At 36.9% G+C, this 25,784-nt stretch overlaps 1 protein-coding gene across 1 annotated transcript; it reads left to right on the top strand.

The window, feature by feature from the left end:
* The first annotated feature begins 521 nt into the window (after positions 1 to 521).
* On the top strand, positions 522 to 20,094 carry LOC127952309 (uncharacterized). The gene is made up of 7 exons (XM_052550694.1): positions 522 to 555; positions 10,442 to 10,540; positions 10,648 to 10,801; positions 11,055 to 11,215; positions 11,393 to 11,599; positions 13,856 to 14,037; positions 14,142 to 20,094. Exons 2-7 carry the CDS (start codon positions 10,483 to 10,485, stop codon positions 19,704 to 19,706), a joined length of 6,327 nt encoding a protein of 2,108 aa, XP_052406654.1. The 5' UTR covers positions 522 to 555; positions 10,442 to 10,482; the 3' UTR covers positions 19,707 to 20,094.
* The last annotated feature ends 5,690 nt before the right edge of the window (positions 20,095 to 25,784 follow it).

Raw genomic sequence — 25,784 nt, 5'->3', positions numbered from 1 at the left:
GTTTGGCTAAAACTATTAACTTAAAGTTATAAGTAAAAGTTGACAAAAATGCAATGACCTTTCGTTGACTAAAACTAGACAAAAACTATGAAAGATTTGAATGACTAAAATGTGACTAAGACTATTAATCATTTTCGTCTCTAAACTAAAACTAAGATTAAATAAAAAATGCCTGCCAAAATTAACACTGCAGATTACTATCAAACATAAAAACAAATTATTTTTTTATTTTTTTAGTTTTCGTTCAATTATAGTCAGAGGGTCTTTTATTTGTTTTACACTTTGAGAGCCTCGGTTATAAATCTTTTTTCATGAAAATAGCTCATCATTATCCAAAGAGCCCCAGGATATAGACTTTGCATATATGTCTAAGAAACAGTTAAAAGGATATCTTTTTAAGAGGAAGTATAAGAAATAATGTTAATTAACTGTTGTTTTTGTCAATTATTTGCAAATTGTTATGCTTGCTCCTCCTTTAACTAGCCAATAAAATACTGCAGATGTGCTCATGCAAACATTTTCAACAAGGCAGTAATCCAGGTCTAAAGGATCCAGGTAATCAGATTATTTATAAAACTTTATTTCTTTTTCTTTTTTCTCATTGCAAAATTGATATTCTTCAGTAATTTTGTCATTTTCCAGTACAAATATCTAAAAATTCTTGAATCAAGATCCATTTACTTGAGAAGTGTAAGAAATCTTTGCAGCTACTGTGCAGTGCCACTTGAATGTTTATGTACTCATAGCAGAATCTGCGAAAATGTCATTTTAACAAAATAAGAAAGATCATAGAAAATGTATGATGGTTTTATATTTAGTACTGTCCTGAGTAAGATATTTTACATAAAAGATGTTTACATTTAGTCCACAACACACACACAAATAGCTGAAATTATTCAAATAACCTAATGGTTCTTAATACTGTGTGTGGTACCTGAATGATCAACAACTTTTTTTTCTGTTTTGTGATGGTTGTTCATGAGTCCCTTGTTGGTTTTGGATGGTTAAACTGAGCACTGTTCTTTAGAAAAATCCTCCATATCCTGCAGATTCTTCAGATTTCCAGAATCTTTTGCAGCAGTGACTATGATTTAGAAATCCATATTTTCATGAGGACAATTGAGGGACTCAAACTCAACTATTAAAAAAGGTTAATACATTCACTAAGCTTCAAAAGAAAAATTTTGAACAGAAGATGTCCAAATTCTTTTCAAATTTGGAAGTAGTCGTGCAAGTAGTCAATTGAATAGAAAGACTCACATAAATAAAATCATAGAAAAGCATATTATTTCCAAAAATAAACAACAACAACAACCTTATATCCCTTTTCTGAATTTAAAGAAAAATAATCAAATGAAATAAAATCACCATGTTGTATGATGGCATTTTAGTGCCCCATTTAAAAAAAAAATCTAAGATTACAAAATTACGAGAATTCACTTATAGCAATTATGAGATTAAAGTTTTAATATTTTTAGAGTATATAAGCCTATTGCGCATGCGCATTTTATAGCAAAATACAAACAGTATGTCTTACAATAATTTATTCTTAATAATGCTTCATGCTCTTTAATGTAGCGTGACGTGACAGATTGCTGTATTCGCTTCAGTTTAAGCAGTATGTCAGTCAGTCATCTTTCCCATTACAATGAGACAATTGTTTCATTAAAGTATACTATACTGTTTTTATGCCTTCTGATGTTCCTTCAGTTTTATATCTTGCTATAAACTTGAAATAAAGAGGAAAAACACATTTACAATTTGTAATATGTGATAAAACTGACAGAATTTGAATGAGCTATGTTACATTAAAAGCAACAAAACTCAAAATTATTGTGATTACTGCACACCATCACACAACTCCAACCTCTTTATGTGGTTTTATTTGCAAAGTTCGGAAGGAGCACGATCAGATAATCATCCAATATGGCACAGGTGCATCTCGTTTAGCTAATCATCTTAACTAGCACACAAGCGTATATATATCCAGTCTTCCTACCTCATGTCCCACGACAGTTTTTCGGCATTCCTCCTCCACCCCAACTCCTCACTTCTAATCTATTTATCCCAAATAAGAGATAGGGGGAGTTATTTGGGTTCGGGCTATGCTCCGGGCCCGGACCCCTCCCCCAGGACAGCACGCCAAAATATGCCTACTATTCACCTTCAGATTAGATGTAAGGGTGAACTTGTGAAATGAAGTTTGCGGATGACACGACTGTGGTGGGTCTCATTAGCAACAAAGATGAGACAAACTACAGGAGCGAGGTGAGCCTCATCGAGAGCTGCATCACTGTGTGGTATGGCGCCTGCAAAGCATCATGCCAGAAAGAACGCATAGTGGATAAACAGGATAACTCTTTGAAGGACTTCCACATTTACACTCCATTTCCAAACAGTTAAAATAACAAATACACACATACTATGTAAGCACTCCACATGCATGTGTGATTATATTACTGGACGCTCGAAATTGCACCAGTCACTTTCTGCAGCATTGGTCTGCTCACTACAACCTCATTCAGCATAGAACTGACATCATTGTACCACCTCTTCAGTCAGTTTAAAGGGGGGTGAAATGCTCGTTTTCACTCAATATCCTGTTAATCTTGAGCACCTATAGAGTAGTACTGCATCCTTCATAACTCCAAAAAGTCTTTAGTTTTATTATATTCATAAGAGAAAGATAGTCTGTACCGATTTTTCCCGGAAAAACACGAGTGGCTGGAGGCGTGATGTGTGGGCGGAGCTAAAGAATCACAAGCGCCAGTAGTCTTTTGCGTTGAGAGCGTTTAGAAGCTGTGACATTACCGTGAGGAAAAAAACATCTAAAACAAACCATGGCTAACAGTCAGATTCAGCCGTATATTTATGATCCAGAATCAGATCCAGAGGCTGAAACTGAACGAGAGCAGCAGCAGCAACGACGTCTCTATGTGGTATGTACTGAAACTGTATATATTTGCTTAGCGGTTTTGGAAAATGACTAAGTTCCACTTTATGTCGTCTTTTTTTTTTTTTTTTTTTAAGATCTACATGTGAAAAGTGCAGTTTGATGACAACATCGCATGTTGTTTACTTGATGTGCTTACGCGCCGATAGCTAAGTTAACAACACAGAGATATTTTAAGCAGTTTTACTCACCGCCTGCGGTTCCAACACACGATCGTGACCCTTTTTCGTTGGGACTGCATTATCCTTAAGAAATAAACTATATGCAAATCCGGCATCAAACTGGGCCTTGTTTGTAAAACAAGCATCTTCGAAATGCAGGGAACAAACAAAAACACTTGCACAACTCCGTTGATGCTCTGTAAAAATAAACTCCATCCACTGGTCCCTTAATGCTGTTTCTCTTTTGGTAATCTGTGCAGGGTTGTCTTGCCCTGGCAACCAAAAACACACTTCTTTTGTGACATTTCGCGACGCTCTCGCTCTGATCAGTGAACGTCTGTTGTGCTCTCAGTGTTCTGCTGTACGGGAGCGCGCGCTCTTCCGGCAGAAGTGCCTCAGGACCCATATAAGGAAATTCCGCTCCATCTAACGTCACACAGACCCATACTCGAAAAAAACTTTCCGAAACTTGTGACAAACCGGAAGAGGTATTTTTGGAACAAAAATATTCCTTCAAACGTACAACTTAATTTTTGAAACTTTGTCCATGTTTAGCATGGGAATCCAACTCTTTAACAGTGTAAAAAACTCAGTATGCATGAAATAGCATTTCACCCCCCCTTTAAATAAGAGAAACGCTCTCTCGAGCCCTTTGTCAGTTTAATTAGACTGAATAAGCTCTTTTGCACTACAATCTTTTTATCTGCACTGTTTGTTTACTTCACTGGTTTGCACTCTATCTGCCATGTGCCTTGTCCTGCTTTATTTAACTTTCTTTTTATTTTTCTTATTTTTAAAACACCCTTATTTTTATAGATGCATTTTATATTATATAATTAATCTGCATCTATCTGTATTTTTAGGCTCTACTGTTAGTGTTAACAGTATGCACCGGGGGTCTGAGAGTAATGCAATTTCAATTCTCTGTATGTATGTGCTATACATGTGGAAGAATTGACAATGAAGCAGACTTCACTTGACATGGAATGATTTCTGCTAATAATCCCAAATGTATGCCAATTTGTACTGTATTAAAAAGGGTTAAATAAGTGCACTATGTAACCCCCCCAAAAAATGTTGAGCTGGTGTGTGAGCTGATGTTAATATAAAAAGTTTTTCCTGTTAATAGGTATCATATTCTTGACATTAAGCAGTTCCCGTAAGTCCTTTAAATGAACTCTTCCTCATTCCAGTAAGATGATGTGGATGATCGGACACAACAATATTCAAATAATTCCAGTGACCTCAATCCAGGCCAGTTGCATTAGGCTATACTCTCAAAATATTATTAATGTAATTTCTAAGATTAAATTTCACATAATTTTGACTTTATTCACGAAATATTTCGACATTTATATTTATAATTTTAACTTTATTTGAATAAATTCAAAATATTTAAAAAAATATTAATCTCGTAATTTATTTTTTATTTGTATTTTTTTTTTTACTAAATATGCTTTCATGTTGTGTTTTATTAATTAATTTACCGTTTTAGTCAACTCTATTGGTGTACTATACTGCACAGAAATTAAGTGTGTTTTAAATCTGGGAAAAAAATCTGCTAATGGGATCAGAAATGTAAGCTTAATGTAAAAGAAAATTAAGAATATGTTTCTGGCAACAGTGACTGAAAACAATACTTAAGTAATTTTGTTTCTTTAGAGTCTTGATTTGAGGATGTTTAGATATTGGTTCTGGGAAACAAAACAAAAATACTGAGGAAGAAAATATTTTTTTTGTGGACTACATATTCTTGGATACTCATCCCATGAAGAGAACTAGGTCAAGCCATTCTTCTCTCTAAAAAGCATTTAATTGTTAATCTGACTGGAGAGAGATATCAGCAGTGAGATTTGGTTTTGTTAGGTCTTAGTGTGTAAAGCATAGAAAACAACATACCCAAAAGCAACTTAAACACTCATGCCTCTTACGTATTTTACAGATGTCCTGGTTGTTTTTGTCTTAATTTTTTCAGTTTATGTTAAATATGTTTAATTTATGAAACCACACTCATTTCGCTATGTCCTCCATTTTATATGGTTCTGCTTTGAGCTGGTTGTGACAAACATAATTAAAATACAAAATGTAATATATATATATATATATATATATATATATATATATATATATATATATATATATATATATAAGAATAGCTTAAAATATTGCAAAAAATAATTTAATATCTCCTGACTAATAGGTGGTGCTGTGGTGAAACTGCAAATGTCCTAATGTCATGGTTGTTCTAACACAGGGGTCCTCAAACATTTCCATTCCATGACGCACCTAGACAAGTATTTTCTATTTCAAGACTCACCAAAATATTTGAGACCAAAAAAACAATTATTATGGTAAGATTAATCTTAATTAAAAGTTTAATACGGCAGAAATTATGTATTTAAGAAAAATAACCATATTATTTTATCAGATTTTTTTACTTTTGCAATGGTTAAATGCTTAACGGTATCTTCAAAAGATTTTTGAACTTTTGTGCTTTTCTAATCTATGTAGTGATATGGCCAGCAAATAATAGGAAATTTGGGAAATTTTGTTATGCTAGTGTGTGGAAATGTTTAAATTGTTATAATGTCAAAAAATTATTCACATTTTGAATATTTGTCGAATTTAAAATAAAAAACTGGATTTTGAAGGAGTTGGAGCCACTAGATGTGGTGCTGTTGCATTTTTTATAAAAAAAAAAAAAGAATATTGTGGAAAGAGAACATCAGTGTGGAAAAGTTTACATCAAAACTTAAATGAAGCCATTCACAGAGAATGCATATGTATTGCATTTTCTATAGGGACACAAGAGGGACACATGTTCTAAAAGCCATGTAAAATGAATGTACGTTAAACTTTGAAAAAACATATCTCAAGACTATGGTTTTTTTTTTCAAATGTTTTTCATTTGTTTTTGAAAAAAAGTACTGTGTGTGTTACAGAGAGAACAGAGGAAGTCTGCGGATCCATAAGCAGATATTTATTCATGAGCATGGTCAAATAACAGCAAGCCGACATGAATGAGGCAAGACAGAGTAATCCCAGGGCAAACATGTTGCAAACAAAATCCAGAGGGCTTGACAAAAGGGGTAATCTTTAAAAAAATGAGCAATAGTCCAGGCTGAGGGAAGCAATAGTGATGTTACATTCAACACGGAAGCTTGTATTTGAAAAAAAACCAACACATTTCACATTGAATCACTGTCTCGGAGCTTGATTCGATTTGAGAACAGCATGTGATCTATGACATCCGAAGCTTCATTTGCCTTGAAAAAAAAACACATGACTGCTTCATTATCAGGTAAAAAAAAAACAAAAAAAACGCGATGTTTCATTTTACATTATAATGTGTTAGCATTGTTTTGTACATTTCTTTAATCATAATTTATGTATTGAACTCAAAAATTAACTTTGGTTATGAAATATTAGTCTGAGGTAGAGTTAAAATAAACAGATCATAGGTTTAATTTATACATTTGTTTAATTTATTTTACTTATTTTAGTGTCAGTACACCGACACAAATGAATGACTGACAATAAACGTTATTTATATAAAATATAATAAAACAAAAAATCAATTGTAGAAACAGATGTGAAACGCCTGGCTGTATTGGAACATAACACTTTGGTAGGTGTCATTTATTTTTATGACCACTAGATGGCCACAGTATTAACAATTTAAAAAAAATTATGAACCTTTTTCCGATACAATTGTGATGAAAGCTTCACTGGTTCAGAACGCTTCACTTCGCCTTCACTAGCTAACAGTATAAATGATGGGGTCAGGCAAACGGGTAATCCAATATACACAGGCAAGAATGAAAGTCCTGGAGAACAGGCTAGGCAAAACTAAACTAAGACAAGGACTAGTTAACAGAACAATGGCTAACGAAAAGGCACCATAGCGTAGCTACACTAAGACAATGACAGTGCTAACAATCCTCAGCCATGGCTTATAAAGTGTTTGATTGGTTGCAGCTGTTGAAGTAATCAGTGCAATGGATGATGGGAAATGTAGTCCGGGGTGAAGTGCAACAGTTAGTGTAGTGCAGGGCTATTAAAATCTTGCCCTGGAGGGCCAGTGCACTGCAGAGTTTAGCTCCAACCCTGATCAAACACACCTGAGCCTGCTTATCAATGTCTTTGGGATCATTAGAAAATCACAGGTAGGTGTGTTTGATCAGGGTTGGAGCTAAACTCTGCAATACACTAGCCCTCCAGGGCAAGATTTGAATAACCCTGATGTAGTGCAAGAGTCTATAGTAATAAGCGGGTGATCTCTGGTGGTGAACGAACAGAAGGGAAGACACAGGATCTGTGACGGTGTGATTGATTTTGTTCCCTTTGTATTAAACTATGCATACATGATACTATTTTGTTTATGATCATTTGAGCAAACGTAATTATATTTGGTTAATAAATATTATTTGAAACATTATGCACTTATTTTCACAGACAGTCATGTTATTGTATTGCTTTAATACACGTGCATTAATATTTTGCTAGATGCGCCCAATTGTAGCCTCAGGAGAGAAGCCAAAACCTTTTTTCACCCTAACTGATATTGTGCATTTTACATTTATTTAAAACGCGTTTGTCTAAATGAGACTTGACATTTGCACTTACATATTGTTGCTTTTTTTGTTCATTTTGATTGCTTCTGTTGTCCTCATTTGCAAGTCGCTTTGGATAAAAGTGTCTGCTGAATTATTCAATGTAACTGTAAAATGTAAATTCGAATACAATTTGAATATTGGTAATATTTAAGTACAAAATGTAAATTTTGTTTCTCAACCATTAAGACAGCCTAACCGTTTGAGACAAGTAAAAAAAAAAAGTATACAGTATATATTTTTTTTAATAATAACATTTCGAAAAATCTTTGCGCATACAATTTTAGATTTTGGTATGCATTCGACTTGGCATGAGCCATGGAATCAAAAGGAAAACTCCACGGTTCAGTTAGTATCATAAACATGAGTGTAAATTTGAGCTGTTGGTGGCGCTAGAGGGATTGAGTTGCAGACACCAAACTTGCAATGTTAATGTTGAGACTTTCCTCTGTGTGACAAATTTCATAGCTTTCCTGCAAGCAGTTTCATGGATTGCCATAGACTCCCAGAGCAGAAAAAGAAGAACAATGCTGCCAACAGATAAAATAGATGTCTATGCACCTTCTGTGCTTGGCCTCTAATGGGCCTTGTTGAAGTTTGATTGCATTTTTTGCCAATTAATAGCACCTGTGAAGTGGGGTGCAAGCAGTTAATTTAGAGACATTGGGTCTCATTCACTAATTTTTGCGTACAATTTTCTTATTTATACGCACATTTGAACTTCTCACGAGAACTTTCCGCCTAATTCACAACACGTGCGTACGCGCATGAGCTTGTTCTTAAACTCGTTCTTCTGTTAGTGAATTTGGAGTCTTCTAAATGAGCGCCCGCGTGCACGAGGTCAGTAATTAGCATAATTCACGCCCAAACCAGCTCCATATAAGGGCTTTCCACAACGAGGCACTTGTACAGAGAAAGACAATTATGGCACCGAAACAAAAGACAAAGAAAAATAACTTTAACGATAATGAACGTAAGGTTTTGCTGTCGGAGGTGGAAGCCAGGAAAAATTATTTGTTATTTAAAAGTGTATCCCCTGGCATAACGGGCACAGGTAAAAAGGAAGCATGGGTTATAACACAGGCTTGGAGATAAGGTGGTGAGAGTGGTTTGTGATGTGGCTTAGGTGTGGTTCCAGTGAGTTGCATAAATCAATGAGGACTTCTCTGGGCAACCTAAAGCGACTGAACAGCCATTCGTCACTCTCCGTGAACATATCTGTGCGCTCTCTAAAGACGCGCTCTCTCCGAGCACACGCCGCGATGTCTTCAAGCAGTACCAAGTGTAGGTCTTGACTTATGAAGCTTAAATAATTTGTGGATTAAGAAGGCTCTCAAGGAACAGCGTTGCATGGATGGAAATTTATTGGTAAGGAGGATTGTATGCATCGCAGTCAGGGAGAAGGCTAGGAGGTAATTGGTCTTTGGCATCTCCTTGTGGTCCTGTTTGGTATCGCTGCTCGACTTGTGCTAATTTGGATTAAAACATATTATTTAATTATTGATTCACTGATTGTGGCACTATACAAACATTGTGAATTATGAAAATTAAAAATACTTATTTATTTAATATTTTTCCACTTCAAACACTGGTGAGATTAAGTAATAGACAAATGCATTAAACTGAATGAGAAGACATGCAAATGACAAGTTTGATGGTAAGAGGCATTTACTGTGAATGAAACATTTAAATAGATGAAACGCTTATTTTGCGTAGTGAAAAGGATGCTTTGTGATTTTGTATTTTACTAAGACAATTTAAAATATGCTGTCTCTAAATGTGCTGCCAATTTTGTTTGCCTTAGTACAATTCACACAATCAAAAACCATCCTTTTCACTACACACACAAAAAAAAAAGATTTAAAAAATACTAACCAAAACTACCAAGTAAACCCCCCAATATTTATACCATGTATATAATATATATATAATGGAAACCTCAAATCAGTCTATTTACTAATTATTTAAATCAAGCTTTTATAGTTCTTAATTGTAGCATTTGTTGTAATAAAGCTAGCCTATTAATCATAATCAGGCCAATAATGACCTTTTTTATGAAAAAAACAACGACCTGCACATTCAGAAACAATAGCTATAAAATGCCACAGTTGTAATCTAAAATCTATAGGGGAAAATCAATTAATTTAACAGATTATTTAACATAAATTCTAGAAGTTTTGTTACAATAAAACAACATTGTATTCTCCTCTTTTCATCAGTCCTTTTAGTTTATGTGCCTTTTTCAGATAATGTTAGACTTTCTCCATAGTATTTTAAAGGCAATTTCTCAATAGAGTTCAAACAGCTCTCACATTTTGCCATCAGCTTCACAATAGGAAAGGCTTTAATCACACTTTTCAAATGCGCTGGTGAACGTGCGCAGACCGCTTGTGTACAATATTTAAAAACTTGCTTTAGGCATATTGTGCTGATAACTGCTCCGTGATTTATATAATAAGTCAATAGACTCATTTTATGTTTCCATTATCCATGGTATAAATATTGGGGGGTTGTACTGGCTAGTTTTGGTTATTGGGGGGATTACGTGACACATGTCCACAAACAACCAGTCAGAACATTCTGTTACAAAATAAAAGTGTATTATAGTAATTATAATAATAATAATAATTATAATAATAGTCAATTTAAGTGTGTAGCTGTGTTTCTTCTTAATATGGATTCCTCAGTACCTCAGTATTTATTTTTGTCTATAGATCGTAAAATCAACTGTATCTGCACACATGGTGTGGGAAATATGATGGATGATGATACAGAAATTGCTGTTGTTGGCATCGGATGCCATTTTCCTGGAGGTAATTGTAAAAAAAATTATATTTCTATTAACACAATTTCTATTTCATTATTCCTTTATGTCAATATTTTAATATACATGCATTGTATGTGTTCTCATCTGTTTTAGGCGAGGGGCTTGAAAACTTCTGGAGAGTCCTCCTTCAAGGAGAAAACTGTGCAGTTCAGATACCAAATGACAGGTTTAATCTCTCTCAGTGGTATGATCCAAATGAGAGTAAAGCAGGAAAGACATACACAGCAAAGGCAGCACTTATTAATGGGTCAGTCTTCAATTCATTTACCTTTATAAAAGAAATCAAAAGGGTTATACTCTCTTCTTTTTAATCATTATGCTCTTTAGTGTTCACATATTTTTGTAAAATAAATGGTCCGAATGTATTAATACATTAAAGGCCAGAGGTTGAAATGCTTCATTTTGGGGATGACATGCTGAGCCCATCTGTTTGGCCTCTGTTTGCATCAGTTCACTCTCCAAATACAATAAGCCCATCATTTACTTTTTTTTCTGTGTAGATTGAATGAGTTTGACAACAAGTTCTTCGGCATCACTGATGCTGAATCGAACAATATGGACCCTCAGCACAAACTGTTGCTGCAGTGCACCTACAGGGCTCTTGAGGATGCTGGAATACCAATGGAGAAGGCCAGTGGAACGAGAACAGGAGTATTTTTGGGTAACATTTTAAATAAATGATATATTCTTACTGTTATTGTCTGGAAGAAATGTTATGTGTGTGTTCAGTTTTTAATCTCAGTGGATTTCTGTACACGTGCATTTATAATTGGATGGTAATTACCCTAGGAACAATCTGGGGTTAATATGCTTTGCTATCGTTTGATTGATTTTTCAGGCCTAATGAACAGGGACTTTGAGCTGGCTAGTATAAGGACCAATCCAAAACACATTGACCACACCGTAGCCACTGGTGTCGCTATGAGCATAGCTGCCAACCGCATCTCTTACATATTCAACTTCACTGGCCCCTCATTGTCCATTGACTGTGCCTGCTCCTCATCTCTTGTTGCCCTGCACTTCGCTTGTCAAGCCATAAAACAAGGTAGTCTTCACAAATATGTACTGAATGTAAAATGCCTGTTGTTTACTTAAAATGTTTTCTATCATAACCCCCTTTCCCAAAAGACATTATGTCGACTGATATATGGGAGTTCACTTGGGAGCCTAGTCACCTCTGAATTGTACAAAAATGGGTAATGAAATTGACGAGTGGAATTAGCATACCGAGACACTCTTGGGCATATGGGTATATAAGCTGGTGGGCGTTCTTTTCTCATTCATTCAGGTTTATGCTAAGGAGCCGAGACAGTGTGATGGCCATTCGGCAGGGGTAGTTCAAGGTTGTAGTCCAGTAATGTATCTGAAATCTCCTGTGCCCAGTGTTATATAACGTATCCTATAAAGTAATCATATTTTAAAGTAAACTGCCATACTTCAGTAAAGGTACCGATACCTTTATGGAAATCGACTCAAGTAAAAGAAAAAATTAATACTAAGCCAGAGTCACAGCAATCCTTATACACAAATTAGTACCCTTTGTATGTTCAGATGTAAAAACAGATCCAAATGGCAGATTTTTTATAGTCTCAGGGAGAATTGGTAATACTGCGCTTCTATTGGTTAACATTTACGCCCCTAATTGGGATGATGACAAGTAAGGACCTGCTTGGTGTCATTCCGCTTGCTGCACCATTCCACTCCACGGACAGGATGCGTGTACTATTCCCCTTAGGTGAGTTCTACAGTTCAGAACCCTGGGTTCCTCCAGCACTGTTGATGTCCAGCACTTGCGTACATGCTTTATCGGGCAGCCCTGTGTGGGACCAGGTGCCTCCATGTGTTGTGATTCCCCTTTCCTGGGCAATCCCACGCGTGTATTTCCACAGTAAGTCTCTTACGTGACGTCACGTCCCTTTGCCACATCGCTGTTCTGCTGAACGGCAGGTACTCTGGGCTCGGCTCCTCAGTGAAGACTTGAATGTGAGTTGCTTGCGCTGCTTCTTATATATATCGCACAGCGGGGCGGAGCTTGCGATGCAAATTCCACAGACCAGGGTACTCTGTGTACCATTGCCTCGTTTTGTTACCACTCGAAGGTGATTGGGCTCTCGGGCAAGACCCCATTCGTCAGTCTCTTTCTGATGTGAGGTCTCCGTTCCCTACTTCAGGGAACGAGGGTTTACATACGTAACCTAGATGTTTTAGGTTATCAGTTGTCAGTCACTTGAGCTGAATAATGACACTTGTCCTGTAAGGGCAGCTTTACAGCAGAATTGTAATGTGTTTGTATTGTTAAGCTGCTTGACACAATAGGCATTTTAGAAAGTGCTATAGAAACAGATGATGACTTTATTTGACTTAATGTTAACATGAAATCAAAATTGATCCTATTTATTTGTATTTTTATGCATAGTGTCCTATAGTGAAAAAGTCATCAATGCATTTATTTTATTAACATTTTTGGCATTGTAATCTTGAATTGAAATTTCATAACTTGCTCTTCCTGTGACATATGGAAGATTGCGCTGCAGTTATATCAGTCATTTTCAGATCTGCCTCCATTCCAGTATACAATACTCACTTGTCATAATCAATTCAACAATTGACTGATAAAATCAAATCCTGCCCTATACAGTTTTCTTGTAAGATAGCCAGTTCACTTAGAAATGCATCACAGTACATTAATACAATTTGTTGGAACCATTTTAATCCTATTTTAAATGGGACTTAAATGGGCCAGGAAAATCATGTCCTGTGCATTTAGTGTGTACAACTTATTTTGCCTTAAATTTAAGCACAATCGATCAATTTCTGATCACAGGATTAAGATTAATACAGCAAATTTAATATCAATGGTCAATAATATAGTCAAATAATATCAATCCCTAATTCTAGATAATGTAAAGAAAACTTTAAGTGAAATTGAAGTGACGTGTGGCCAAGTATGCTGTCCAATACTTGGAATTTTCCCTCTGCATTTAACCCATCCAAGTGCACACACACCCATAGCACTGGGCAGCCATTTTTGTTGAGGCACCCAGGGAGAAATTGGGGGTTTGGTGCCTTGGTTATTGAGGAACCTACAATTCCTCCCAGTAATGAGACTCAAACCTGCGACTATAACACCATTACTGCATACCAGACTGCAAAAAAATATCAATTATTATAGCAGTATTATTGTAATCTGTAATAAAGAGTGATTTGTCTATTACTTACATGATTTGTGTCTTAAAAATCACCTTTTGAGTACACTAGCATATCAATTGTAATGTCTGGCTCTCTGTGTTTCACTCAACAGGAGACTGTGAAATGGCCGTGTGTGGGGGTGTGAGCTGTATTTTGGAACCAGTTATATTTGTGTCACTCTCCAAGGCAAAAATGATCTCCTCTGATGGCACCAGTAAACCTTTCAGCAGCAAAGCAGATGGATATGGGAGAGGTGAAGGCTGTGGGATTATTCTTCTAAAGCCTTTGAAAAAAGTAAACAAAAAGATTGTATTACATAAACACATCATCATCACAACAATGCAACATACAAAAAAAGTACTAAAATCAAGAAACATAAGTTGTCTATATTTTGACAGGCACTCAAGGACCATGATCACATTTGGGGCATCATTTGCAAAACTGCTGTAAATCAGGATGGCCACAGTGTTAGTCCAATAACCAAACCATCCATGGTACAACAGGAGGAGCTACTTAAAAAAATCTACTCAACAGAGACTGATCTGATTAATGTCCAGTACATAGAAGCTCATGGGACTGGGACTCCAGTTGGAGATCCAGTAGAGGCAGGAAGCATCTCAAAAGTCATTGCCAAAGCAAGACCTAAAAAGTCAGGGCCACTCATCATTGGTTCTGTTAAGAGCAATATTGGACACACAGAATCTGCCGCAGGTGTTGCAGGACTCATAAAGGTTCTCTTGATGATGGAGCACAAAACTATTGTGCCATCATTGTTCTACTCTATGGAAAACTCCAGCATAGACATCGAATCTCTCAATATGAAAATCCCCACCACAGCAGAAAAATGGATCAGAGATGGCAGATCAGGGAGGTTTGCAGGAATTAATAACTTTGGTTTTGGTGGAACAAATGCACATGCAAGTGTCAGACAATATGTGCAGTCAAAAAAGCCAAATGTTCAACAGATTAGCAAATCCCAACAGTACTTTGTCATATCTGCAGCCTCTGAAAAATCTATAAAAAATATCATTAAAGATACAGCAGAACAAATCAGAGCAGGTAAAATATCAAATCTGCAGGCTTTATCGTACACATCTGCATGTAGAAGAAGTCATTTGAAAAACAAATACAGGAAAATATTTCAAACATCATCGTTGACAGAACTGCAAGAGAAACTTAATGCTTCTGTACAGAAAAAGCTTGTACCATCAAAGACAGACTCCAAGCTAGTTTTTGTGTTTTGTGGCAACGGTGTTACATATCATGGTATGTGCAAGCAGCTCCTAAAACAAGAGCCAGTTTTCAGAGAGGAAATCATTAAGATTGAAAGTCTTTTGCAAAGCTATAGAAGTCTGAATCTGATAGAGATGCTGGAAAGTGAATCTGAGAAAAGTACAGATCCATCCGATCCAAAGATTGTCCAGCCTCTTCTGTTTGCCATTCAGGTTGCTATTGTCAAACTTCTGAAACACTGGGGCATTAGTCCTGATGCTGTTTTAGGTCACTCTATTGGAGAAGTTGCTGCAGCTCATTGTTCTGGTTTGTTGTCACTTGAAGACTCAGTGAAAATCATCCACTATCGCAGTTCTTTGCAAAGCACTGTGACAGGAGGGAAGATGCTGGTAGTCAGTAATATGGCTGTTTCTGAAATCTTGAAAATTCTTCCCTCTTATTCGGGAAGGGTTTGCCTGGCTGCTTATAACAGCCCTCAGTCGTGCACCCTCTCAGGAGATGCAGATGACATCGACAGATTGCATCAGAATTTGAGCATCTCAGCCAGAGGAACTGAATTGTTCCTTCGAATTTTGGATGTACCTGCAGCATATCATAGTCACAAGATGGATCCCATTGAGTCCAAAGTAAAAGAAAGTATAGGCTCATTGCAGGCACATAGTTTGGAGACAGAACTGTTCTCAACAGTGACAGGTGTAAGTTTGTGTTCCTCAGATTTTATTACTGGTGAATATTGGGCAAGGAATATCAGAGAGCCAGTTGAATTTGAACAAGCTGTGAAGTCTGCAGCTAAAAACAAAAAGAATGCGATATTTGTTGAAATTGGTCCAAGAAAATCTTTGCAGAGGTACATCAATGAGACTCTGGGAAATGACTTCATTGTGATTCCCTCAGTGCAGCCTGATAAAGATCACGAGACAATGCTTGCTGTTGTTTCCAAACTGTTTGAGTTTGGGGTCACAGTGGACTGGGAAATGTTATACAAAGGTTTTGAGACTGAACCAATTCCCTACCCACGATACCAGTTTGATGATGTGAAGAGTGATGTCTTCACTTCACGCTTGCAGTCAAATGCTACTACTAGCAACCATCCAGTAGTTACACAAATTGGCACAGGCAGTTCAATGTTCAGCTGTGATTTATCCTCTGAATCAGTGGCCTTCCTGCAGGAACACAAGCACAATGGGGTTGCCATCATTCCTGGCGCATTCTATGCAGAGCTGGGTTTAGCAGCTTACATGGCATATGCGAAACCTAAGGTTCCACTAAGTTCCCTGCAGCTCAGCATAAAATTCCAGAGTCCATTCGCTTTCACCCAGAAGACCCCGGAAATAAACATACAGCTGGATCATTCAGAAAATTTGGATGATAACACATGTAACTTCAAAATACAGTCTACTTCTGCAGTCTATGCATTTGGCACAGTAGAAACAAAACCAGGTAGAATGCCTGAAGAACAATTTATTTCATTAGACTGTATTTCCAAAAGATGTACATTGCATATGACTACTGAAGATCTCTACAAGCATCTAAGTCAAACAGGATTTGAATATGGGTCTGTCTTCAGAAATAAGGCAGATATTTTTTGTGGAGAAGAATTTAGAGAGGTTATATCAGTTGTGAAGGTCCCAAAGGAATTATTCCCTCAATTACATGACTATCACGTTCACCCTGTGGTCTTGGATTATGTAATGCAAATTGTACCTATAACTATAGGGCATGATGTGTCATCAAGGCCTCAATTTCCTGCACAAATTGGAAGCCTGACTGTATTTGAACCATTGCAAAAGGAGATGGTTGTATATCTGAGAGCAGTAAATGTGGGAGAAGATGAATTTGACATTTGTGGCTGCTTAGCCAACAAACAGGGTAGGGTGTTGGTTGAACTCAGCTATGTGAAGATCAAAATGCTAGGAAGTCGTTCCCAAGTAGTCAAAGAGTACTTCTTCCATAACAATCTCAGTATCATCTCTGAATTTGCTCAATTTGATACACAGATTAAGGCACTGGTATTTTCTGACCAGGTAGGAATTTCCGAAGCATTGCAACAGTACTTGGATCCAAAATCTAGATATGTATCTCCTTTAAAAGCTAACATACTGTTAGAAGATGGAGTTGAACTCCTTCTGTCAAAACTGAAAATTTCAAGTGTAAAGAAAAATTTCCAGGAAATTTTGTTCATTTGGAGTGATGCAGATTTAACCTCTCTCGAATCAGAGAAGGTCTTGGACGGCATGGCAGGGTGTTGTGAGGTTTTCCGAAAGATTGTCGGCTATCTCAAGACGCTTCATTTTCCAGGTGATATCAGAGTAATAACCTATAGGTGCTCTGAGACCTTAGTGGACTCCATCAACCCTGGATTTGTTCTATCAGGCATGACAAGAGCATGTGCAGCTGAGTTGCCAGAGCTTTCCTTCCAGCTGATTGACATGGGCTCTGCCTCTTTTGAGGACATCAGAGCTTTGATTCAAGTCCTTAGGTCTTACCCCTGTCACAAATATCCAGAGCTAGTTGTGAAGGAAGGCATAATTCTCAAACCTGAAATCACCCACACACCATTGCCAACCTTGGCAATCTCTTCAACAAATGTCCACATGTTGCATGATCAAGTCTTTATGTTGCAAACATCTGACCCATATATAATGAAAAATCTGTCAGCAACACAAGTTGATAATTTAATTGAACTTAAACAAGGAAAAAACATTGAGCTACACCTCAGAAAAATCTGCATTCATTCATCAGACTACTTTCCAGTCAGCATTTCTGATCTGAATTATGGTCAGACATTGTACTGGAACAAGCACACAAATGAAAACCATAAGCTCTTAGCCCTCGACTTCAGTGGCACTGTCACAGCAGTGGGCAAAGATGTCAGTAAATTTAAAGTTGGTGATCACGTTGTGTGTTGTTACCCTGTGGCTGCCACCACTAAAGTAGTTCTCCCAGCAGCTGTTTGCTGTAAAGCTAAAAGGCTTTCATTCCTAAATGAAATCCCTTGTGTCTCTTATATGGTCTTAGCTTGGGAGATCTTGCATAAGGCTTTACCCAGAGCTAAACAGCCAAGGAAACTGGGTATTTTCTCCACTGTCCCTGACTCAGCTTTGATGACTGTTTTAATTGCTATTGCAAACAGATTAGGTTGGACTGTCAGAGTGAGCACACAGGCTGATCAGCTGTTTTGTGATTTTAGTGAGGTTGTGGGAGCTGTCTTTCTTCCTCCTTATAATGTAAAAACTGCTCAAATAGCTAGCAGCGTTAAAGGCATCAAAGACATTGTGTTTGTCTGTGACAACCAGACAGATTTTCCATTTAATTCAACAACATTTAGAGGTACAAATGAGGAAGTCTACTGCCATGTACTCTACATGTCCCAAATAATGCAGAAATCTTCTCTGCAAACCCAAATGCCACAAATTTACCGTTGGCTGATATCTATGGATTTGGGCAGGAAGTCGTTGTCTTTGGATGCAACAGCTGTTCAAAGAGTAAAATCTCAAGACGTTGATCTTTTGTCTGTAAAAGAATCTGAATCATACTTCAGATGCCAGATCGTACCCATAATAGTCCTGAACAGTGCTGCCAAACACCAGCTGTCTGACATTCCAGTGATGCCTAAGCACGGTTTATTCCAGAAAGATTCAGTATATATTGTCACAGGTGGTCTAACGGGATTGGGCTTTGAGACAGTAAAGTTCATTGCTCAGAAAGGAGGAGGAAAAATTGTTATCCTGTCTAGAAGTAATCCAAACTCTGCGATGCAACAAGAGATAAGTCAAGTCAGTAGCCAATGGGATTCAGTCATTAAATCTCTGCCATGTGATGTTTCAATATCTGAGCAGGTGAACCAGATGATGGTTAATATTGGAAAACTATTTCCATCCAGTCCCATTAAAGGGGTATTCCACAGTGCGGTTGTCCTGCACGATGGGCTGATTGAACGTCTTGACAGATCTCTTTATGAGAAAGTCATGAGGCCAAAGGTGAATGGAGTGATTAACCTTCATCGTGCAACCTTGCAATGCAATCTGGATTACTTTGTGTGTTATTCTTCCATCTCTGCCTTCATTGGAAATCCCTCACAAACAAATTACGCTGCGGCTAATACGTTCATGGATACTTTCTGTCAGTACCGCAGAAACATTGGGCTTTCTGGACAGTCCATTAATTGGGGGGCTTTGAATCTCGGCCTTCTTCTGAACAAAGTCCATTTCCAAAGATTTCTGGAGGCAAAGGGAATCATGCTTTTGGAGATTCCAGAAATCCATGAAAGTCTTGAGCAGTGCCTTTTGATCAACAAGCCTCAACAGGTTGTATGCAGGTTTGATTTTAATAAAAGCTGGAATAACATCCTAAGTCAGAACAAATCACTGAGTGTACGCTTGTACAAAATAGCACAGGAAGCCATCATTAAAACTGGAGTGATCATGTCTAGACCTGAGCAACCCATGACATCCTCCTCACCACGTGATTATCTGCAGCTCATGATTAGCGAAACAGCTGGTGTTGAGATGGATGAGTTGAATGATGATGTTAAACTTTTCGATTTGGGGATTGACTCAATGTTAGCCATGACTCTGCAGAATGTTCTCTTTGCTGATAGAGGTGTGAATGTCCCTCTAGTGACTCTGCTGGATCCGAATAGCACATTGTTAACGCTCATCAAAATCCTGGAGCAAAATTGTGTAGAAGAATATCAGAATGACGATGAGAGCAATTCCACATACTTATAAAGTTGATTTGTATTTCTCCACAGAAGTCCTGCATCCTCTGTATTAACAGCACATATAATTATGATCAGTTAGATTTTGCAGAATATTCTGACTGTAGACTTAATTTTTTTATCATGATTTTACACTGTAAAATGTGATAGCTTGGAATTGTTACCATAGGGAGATTTTTTTAAAGTCTGATTTAAACCCATATTTGTGAAAATTGGACCACAAAACCAGTCATCATTTTTTTTTTTTAATTGAATTGTATACATTATCCAAAAAGCTGAATAAATAAGCTTTCTATTGATTTATGGTTTGTTAGGATGGGACAATATTAAGCTAATATACAACCATATGAAAACCTGGAATCTGAGAAAAAAAGCTGTCCAAATAAAGTTCTTAGCAAAGGAAATGTATTAAATATCTTCATGGAATATGATCTTTAATTAATATCCTAATGATTTTTGGCATTAAAGAAAAATCAATAATTTTGATTCATACAATATATCTTTGGCAATTGCTACAAATATACCCATGCTCCTTATGACTGGTTTTGTGGTCCAGGGACACATTTATTGGTGCAACATTTTTAGGGGGGTTGATTTAGTGATGTTAAATTATAACTTTGACTTGAATTTATATTTTAAAATTTTTTCAGTGAAGTTTCCTGTATCTATTTTCATGTACTTGCAACAAAGTCTGAACAAGTGGCACCTGCTGACATGCATATTGTTTTTTTAATTGGGATTTTGAGAATTTTTTTTCTCACTAAAGTTATCATGCAAAAGATAACAACATACAAAATTAAGATTACATTACTTTAAGTAATACTTAAAGTAATTTTAATTAATTAAAGTATCTAATAGAATCATTATGTGTTGTAGTATTTCCAAAATACATTATTGTTTATATTCTGAATTTTATTTTAAATATTATATTCAATGATTAAAATAAGAAATGGTAAAATGTGTATGTTGATTGATTAATCAGTGCTTGCTTACTTTGCTTACTTTTGGTAAAAACTATTATCATAATTCTATATTTTACAAAGCAAATTTTGAATTGAAATACTGATATGGTACGATAGCTTATCAGTAAAATTATAATGAAAGAAATAAAGACATTAGTCATTTGCCTACTTCAACTTTGCAAGATACATTTGAGGACAAGGTGGTTTATATGATAGGCCTTATATGTGTGTGTATATATATATATATATATTAGGGGTGTAACGGTTCACAAAATTCACGGTTCGGTTCGATACGATACACTGATGTCACGGTTCGGTTCGGTTCGGTTCGGTACGTTTTAGATACAGCAAAATGCAAAAACATCTCAACTTTTCAGAATGCCGCAAGCGCACCGCGGGTCATGTGACAAGAACTAACCAATCAGCTTCATCCTTTCCCATAACAACGTTGAAAACTCAGCCAAGATGAAGGAACAGCTGATTATAGTTGTATATGGATTGCAATTTTGAAATAAATTTAGTAGCAGAGCTACTGCAAGCGATTTTTAGAGCTGCAAATCCATTTATCCTTCGCTGAAATTTCCGCGTCTCATGGAGAGAGCACGTCATTGTTGCTTAGCAAAGACAGACGCCTCATGAGCGCTTCTGCCCAAGCGCTTTGGAAAGGAGGAGAAAGACGCGCTTAGCGTTTTCCACGCGTTTTTAGGAGCGATATGTGAACGGACCCTAAGGCGCTCGCTCACTCAGCACGCGCTGAAGGCTCATTGCAAAATGTCTAATGCATTTAACAGACCAGAAATATAAGATCCTAAAATAACCAACAGGTCTGGTGTTTGGGTGCACTTTGGATTCCCTGTAAGCTATAATACTGGTGTCTAAATGCTGCAGGCATAGTTTGTTGCGTGCATGTTTCTCCTTTTTTTCGTCTTTTCCCAGATACTGACACAATAAGGTGATGTCGGCGTAAATGAGTTGACATGTTTCAAGTATTCACGCTGGTGTTTTTTTTTTTTTTAAAGCAATGAAGCAACCGCGCAAAGCCCTCACTATATAGGATTTTAGAAAGAATGCAGAGCACTAGTGTAGTGTGCAAACTTACCACAGTGTGGATTTCAGAAAGTGTGCAAAGACTTCACGTGCACACTTACCATAACATGGATTTACAAATAATGTTCTAAGGAGGGGCTCTCATGTCACTCTGATCGAGCAGCTCATAGATGGAATCATGCATCTCAAACAATATGTTTGAGAGTCATCTTCTTTTTCTAGTCTGTTAAACGCATTGGCCATTTTGCAACGAGCCTTCAGCGCGTACTGAGTGAGCGAGCGCCTGACTGAGTCATAACATAACATAAACATAAGTTGGTGTTTTTTTCTTCTTCGGGGGTGTCAGGGGCATTGCCTGTTACGTCGTTTGGGTTATTGGGCTACCTTGTTGAACGCATATCATTATATTTCTCTTTTTTTTTTTTCAAATATAATTAATTAGTCCAACGAACCGTTCGGTATACATAATGCGTACCGCGTACCGAACCGAAAGCGTCGTACCGAACGGTTCAATACGAATACGCGTATCGTTACACCCCTAATATATATATATATATATATATATATATATATATATATATATATATATATATATATATATATATATATATATATAATTTGTTTATGCATTTAGCAGACGCTTTTATCCAAAGCAACTTACAATGCATTCAGGCTATACATTTTTACCTATCGTGTGTGTGTGTGTGTGTGTGTGTGTGTGTGTGTGTGTGTGTGTGTGTGTTGAAGCGGCCGTTAGGATGTTTTCTTCTGGAATTTCTTAGGCAAAATTATTATAGATTTAAACCATCTTCTGACTTAGAAAAAACCTTACTATTGTACTTTCAGTATAAAACTAATAAACTAGCTGTTTACTGAGACTATTCTTCAAAGTATATTAAAAATGCAAGTACAAGTATGTAATTAGTAAACTATCAGTATACCTATAAGTTCACTTTTAGTATAATTGCAGTACAAGCAAAAAACTTTGTAACTAGTTGTGTACCCAAAGTTTACTACTGTTATAAAGTATACTCAAAAGTATATTTTTATATAATAGAAAGTGGGCCAATTTAGTCCCAAGGAGTATTGAAATAGTACACTTACACGTATACTACTAGTACACTGATATTTGTACATTTACTCCATTTACATTTATTCATTTAGCAGATGCTTTTATCCAAAGCGACTTACAGATGAGGACAGTGGAAGCAATCAAAAACAACAAAAAGAGCAATGATATATAAGTGCTATAACAAGTCTCAGTTAGGTTAACACCGTACACGTAGCATGGGATTTTAACTAATATGATAAATAAAAAGAAAACAGAATAAAAAAAGAATAGAGCAAGCTAGTATTAGAGGACTTTATACACACACACACACACACACACACATACAATTGCATAATAAATGAAAAGAAAATAGAATACAAAAAGATTAGAAAGGTAGTTAGATTTCTGTTAGATAAGAATAAGAATTAGATAAGAATAGAATTAGAATAGTGAGTGTTAAAGTTAGAGGGTCAGATAAAGATGGAAGAGATGTGTTTTAAGCCGATTCTTGAAGATGGCTAAGGACTCAGCTGCTCGGATTGAGTTGGGAAGGTCTTTCCACCAGAAGGGAACATTTAATTTAAAAGTCCGTAAAAGTGACTTTGTGCTTCTTTGGGATGGCACAATCAAGCGACGTTCACTTGCAGAACGCAAGCTTCTAGAGGGCACATAAGTCTGAAGTAACACATTTAGGTAAATGGGTGCAGAGCCAGTGGTAGTTTTGTAGGCAAACATCAATAACTTGAATTTTATGCGAGCAGCTATTGGAAGCCAGTGCAAATTGATAAACAGAGCTGTTATGTGTATTATTTTTGGCTCATTAAAAATTAGTCTTGCTGCCGCGTTCTGAATTAATAGTGAAGGTTTGATAGAATTGGCTGGAAGACCTGCCAAGAGAGCATTGCAATAGTCCAGCCTGGACAGAACAAGAGCTTGAACAAGGAGTTGTGCAGCAAGTTCCCAAAGAAAGGTCTTGATCTTCTTGATGTTGAATAAAGCAAATCTGCAGGATCAAACAGTTTTAGCAATGTGGTCTGAGAAAGTCAGCTGATCATCAATCATAACTCCAAGGCTTCTAGCTGTTTTTGAAGGAGTTATGGTTGATGTGCCTAACTTGATGGTGAAATTAGGATGAAACAATTGGTTGAAATCACAAGCATTTCTGTCTTGGAAAACAGTTTAGGGGAAGGAAGTGAAGATGAAACCATTGCAGATAGCCGGGAGGGGGAAAGTGTGCGTAGGTTACGTCGAAAGATGACATGTGGAGGGGTAAGTGATGTGTCAGGGATCATGTTGAGGTTAAGAGTGAGGAGGAAGTGATCTGATGTGTGCAGTGAAGTAATCAGAACATGATCAGTAGAGCAGTTTCGTGTATAAATAAGGTCCAGTTGGTTGCCTGGTTTGTGAGTAGCAGTAGTTGACACTCGGTTGAGATCAAAAGAGGCAAGCAGAGTGTGGAAATCAGCAAACAGAGGTTTATCTAGATGAATGTTGAAATCTCCAAGCATAACTAGGAAAAGGTTGAGAGCAACACATCTAATTCATCCAAAAAGTTACCCATTGGTCCCGGGGGTCGATAGACAACTACAAAATGTATTGTAAGAGGGTAGGTAACAGTAACTGAATGAGATTCAAAGGAGCTGTTGATACCCAAAGATGGTAAAGGATTACATTTCCAATCATTAGAGATGAGCAGACCAGCACCTCCACCTCTTCCAGTCAAACGGGGAGAGTGGGAAAATGATAAATTATTGGAGAGTGCTGCAGGTGTAGCAGTGTCCTCTGGTTTGATCCAGGTCTCTGTTAGGGCCATGAGATTAAGCTTTGAATGACTAATAATAGAAGTAATGAAATCGGTTTTGTTTACAGCAGACTGGCAATTCCAGAGACCAATAGGAAAAGAAAGTAGTGTATTAGCAGACATAGGCAAAGTATGCAGGTTGTTAAGATTGCACTGTCTACATTGTGTTATGTGTGGTTTGCGAGTGGTAGTGATAGTAGGGATCTGGAAACACATAGTAAGATTTAGTTATAAACAAAAAACTACTGAAACACAAATGAAACAAGGAGAAAGAAAACGAGATAAATCAAAACAATACTTATAATGCTCAATAAAGTCTTCTTTAAAAAAAAATAATCTTTACTTAAGTATACTTAAAAAATAAAATAAACTTTAAGTACACTACATTTTAGTAAGAGGTAGTAGAACTGTTTGTGTTCCACAGCAACCACAGGTTGCTACTACAGTTGGGCTAACTGTTGATAAATGACCAGACATGCAACCATGCATGCAGTGAAGATACTTCTTGTTTGTCCAGATGAATTCTGACTCAAGTGAAAATGTATCTAATGTCACAACCAGATACACCAAGGTGGTCGGCTACATGTATGAAAACAATTATTTAATTAATTACTAAATTAAATTGATATGCTGAAAAATATTTAACCAAATATTTGAGAATATGTTAAAGAACTTGCATCTTTTTATTTCTTTTTGCTTCATGCCAGGCCAGGTGTGTGTGTTGGAAGGGTTAAGAGACCAGGGTCGGCTGTCTGAGGCTCATGAGGACTTGAATTATAAAATGAAACAATCGCGCCACATGAAAACACTCTCAATCACTATCTTGCAATGTTGCTCTGACTTCCGGTTTCCACTTTCCATTCCTCATGAGTCCTCAGCTCTCTTGCACCTTGTCGGCGTCCAACTGGCTTATATACCAACTCCCCACGCCCATTACTGCAACGGGACCTAGGTGTGCAGGATATGGGCTACAGAGAAGCAGCACTGGACTGTTGCTCAGTGGTCCAAAGTACTTTTTTCAGATGAAAGCAAATTTTGCATGTCATTCGGAAATCAAGGTGCCAGAGTCTGGAGGAAGACTGGGGAGAAGTAAATGCCAAAATGCCTAAAGTCCAGTGTCAAGTATCCACAGTCAGTGATGGTCTGTGGTGCCATGTCAGCTGCTGGTGTTGGTCCACTGTGTTTTATCAAGGGCAGGGTCAATGCAGCTAGCTATCAGGAGATTTT

This window comes from Carassius gibelio, chromosome B3 (assembly GCF_023724105.1).
Source record: "Carassius gibelio isolate Cgi1373 ecotype wild population from Czech Republic chromosome B3, carGib1.2-hapl.c, whole genome shotgun sequence".
NCBI classification, from domain to species: domain Eukaryota; kingdom Metazoa; phylum Chordata; class Actinopteri; order Cypriniformes; family Cyprinidae; genus Carassius; species Carassius gibelio.
Note: the sequence above shows the minus strand (reverse complement) of the source record. Positions and strands in the feature narration are given on the sequence as shown.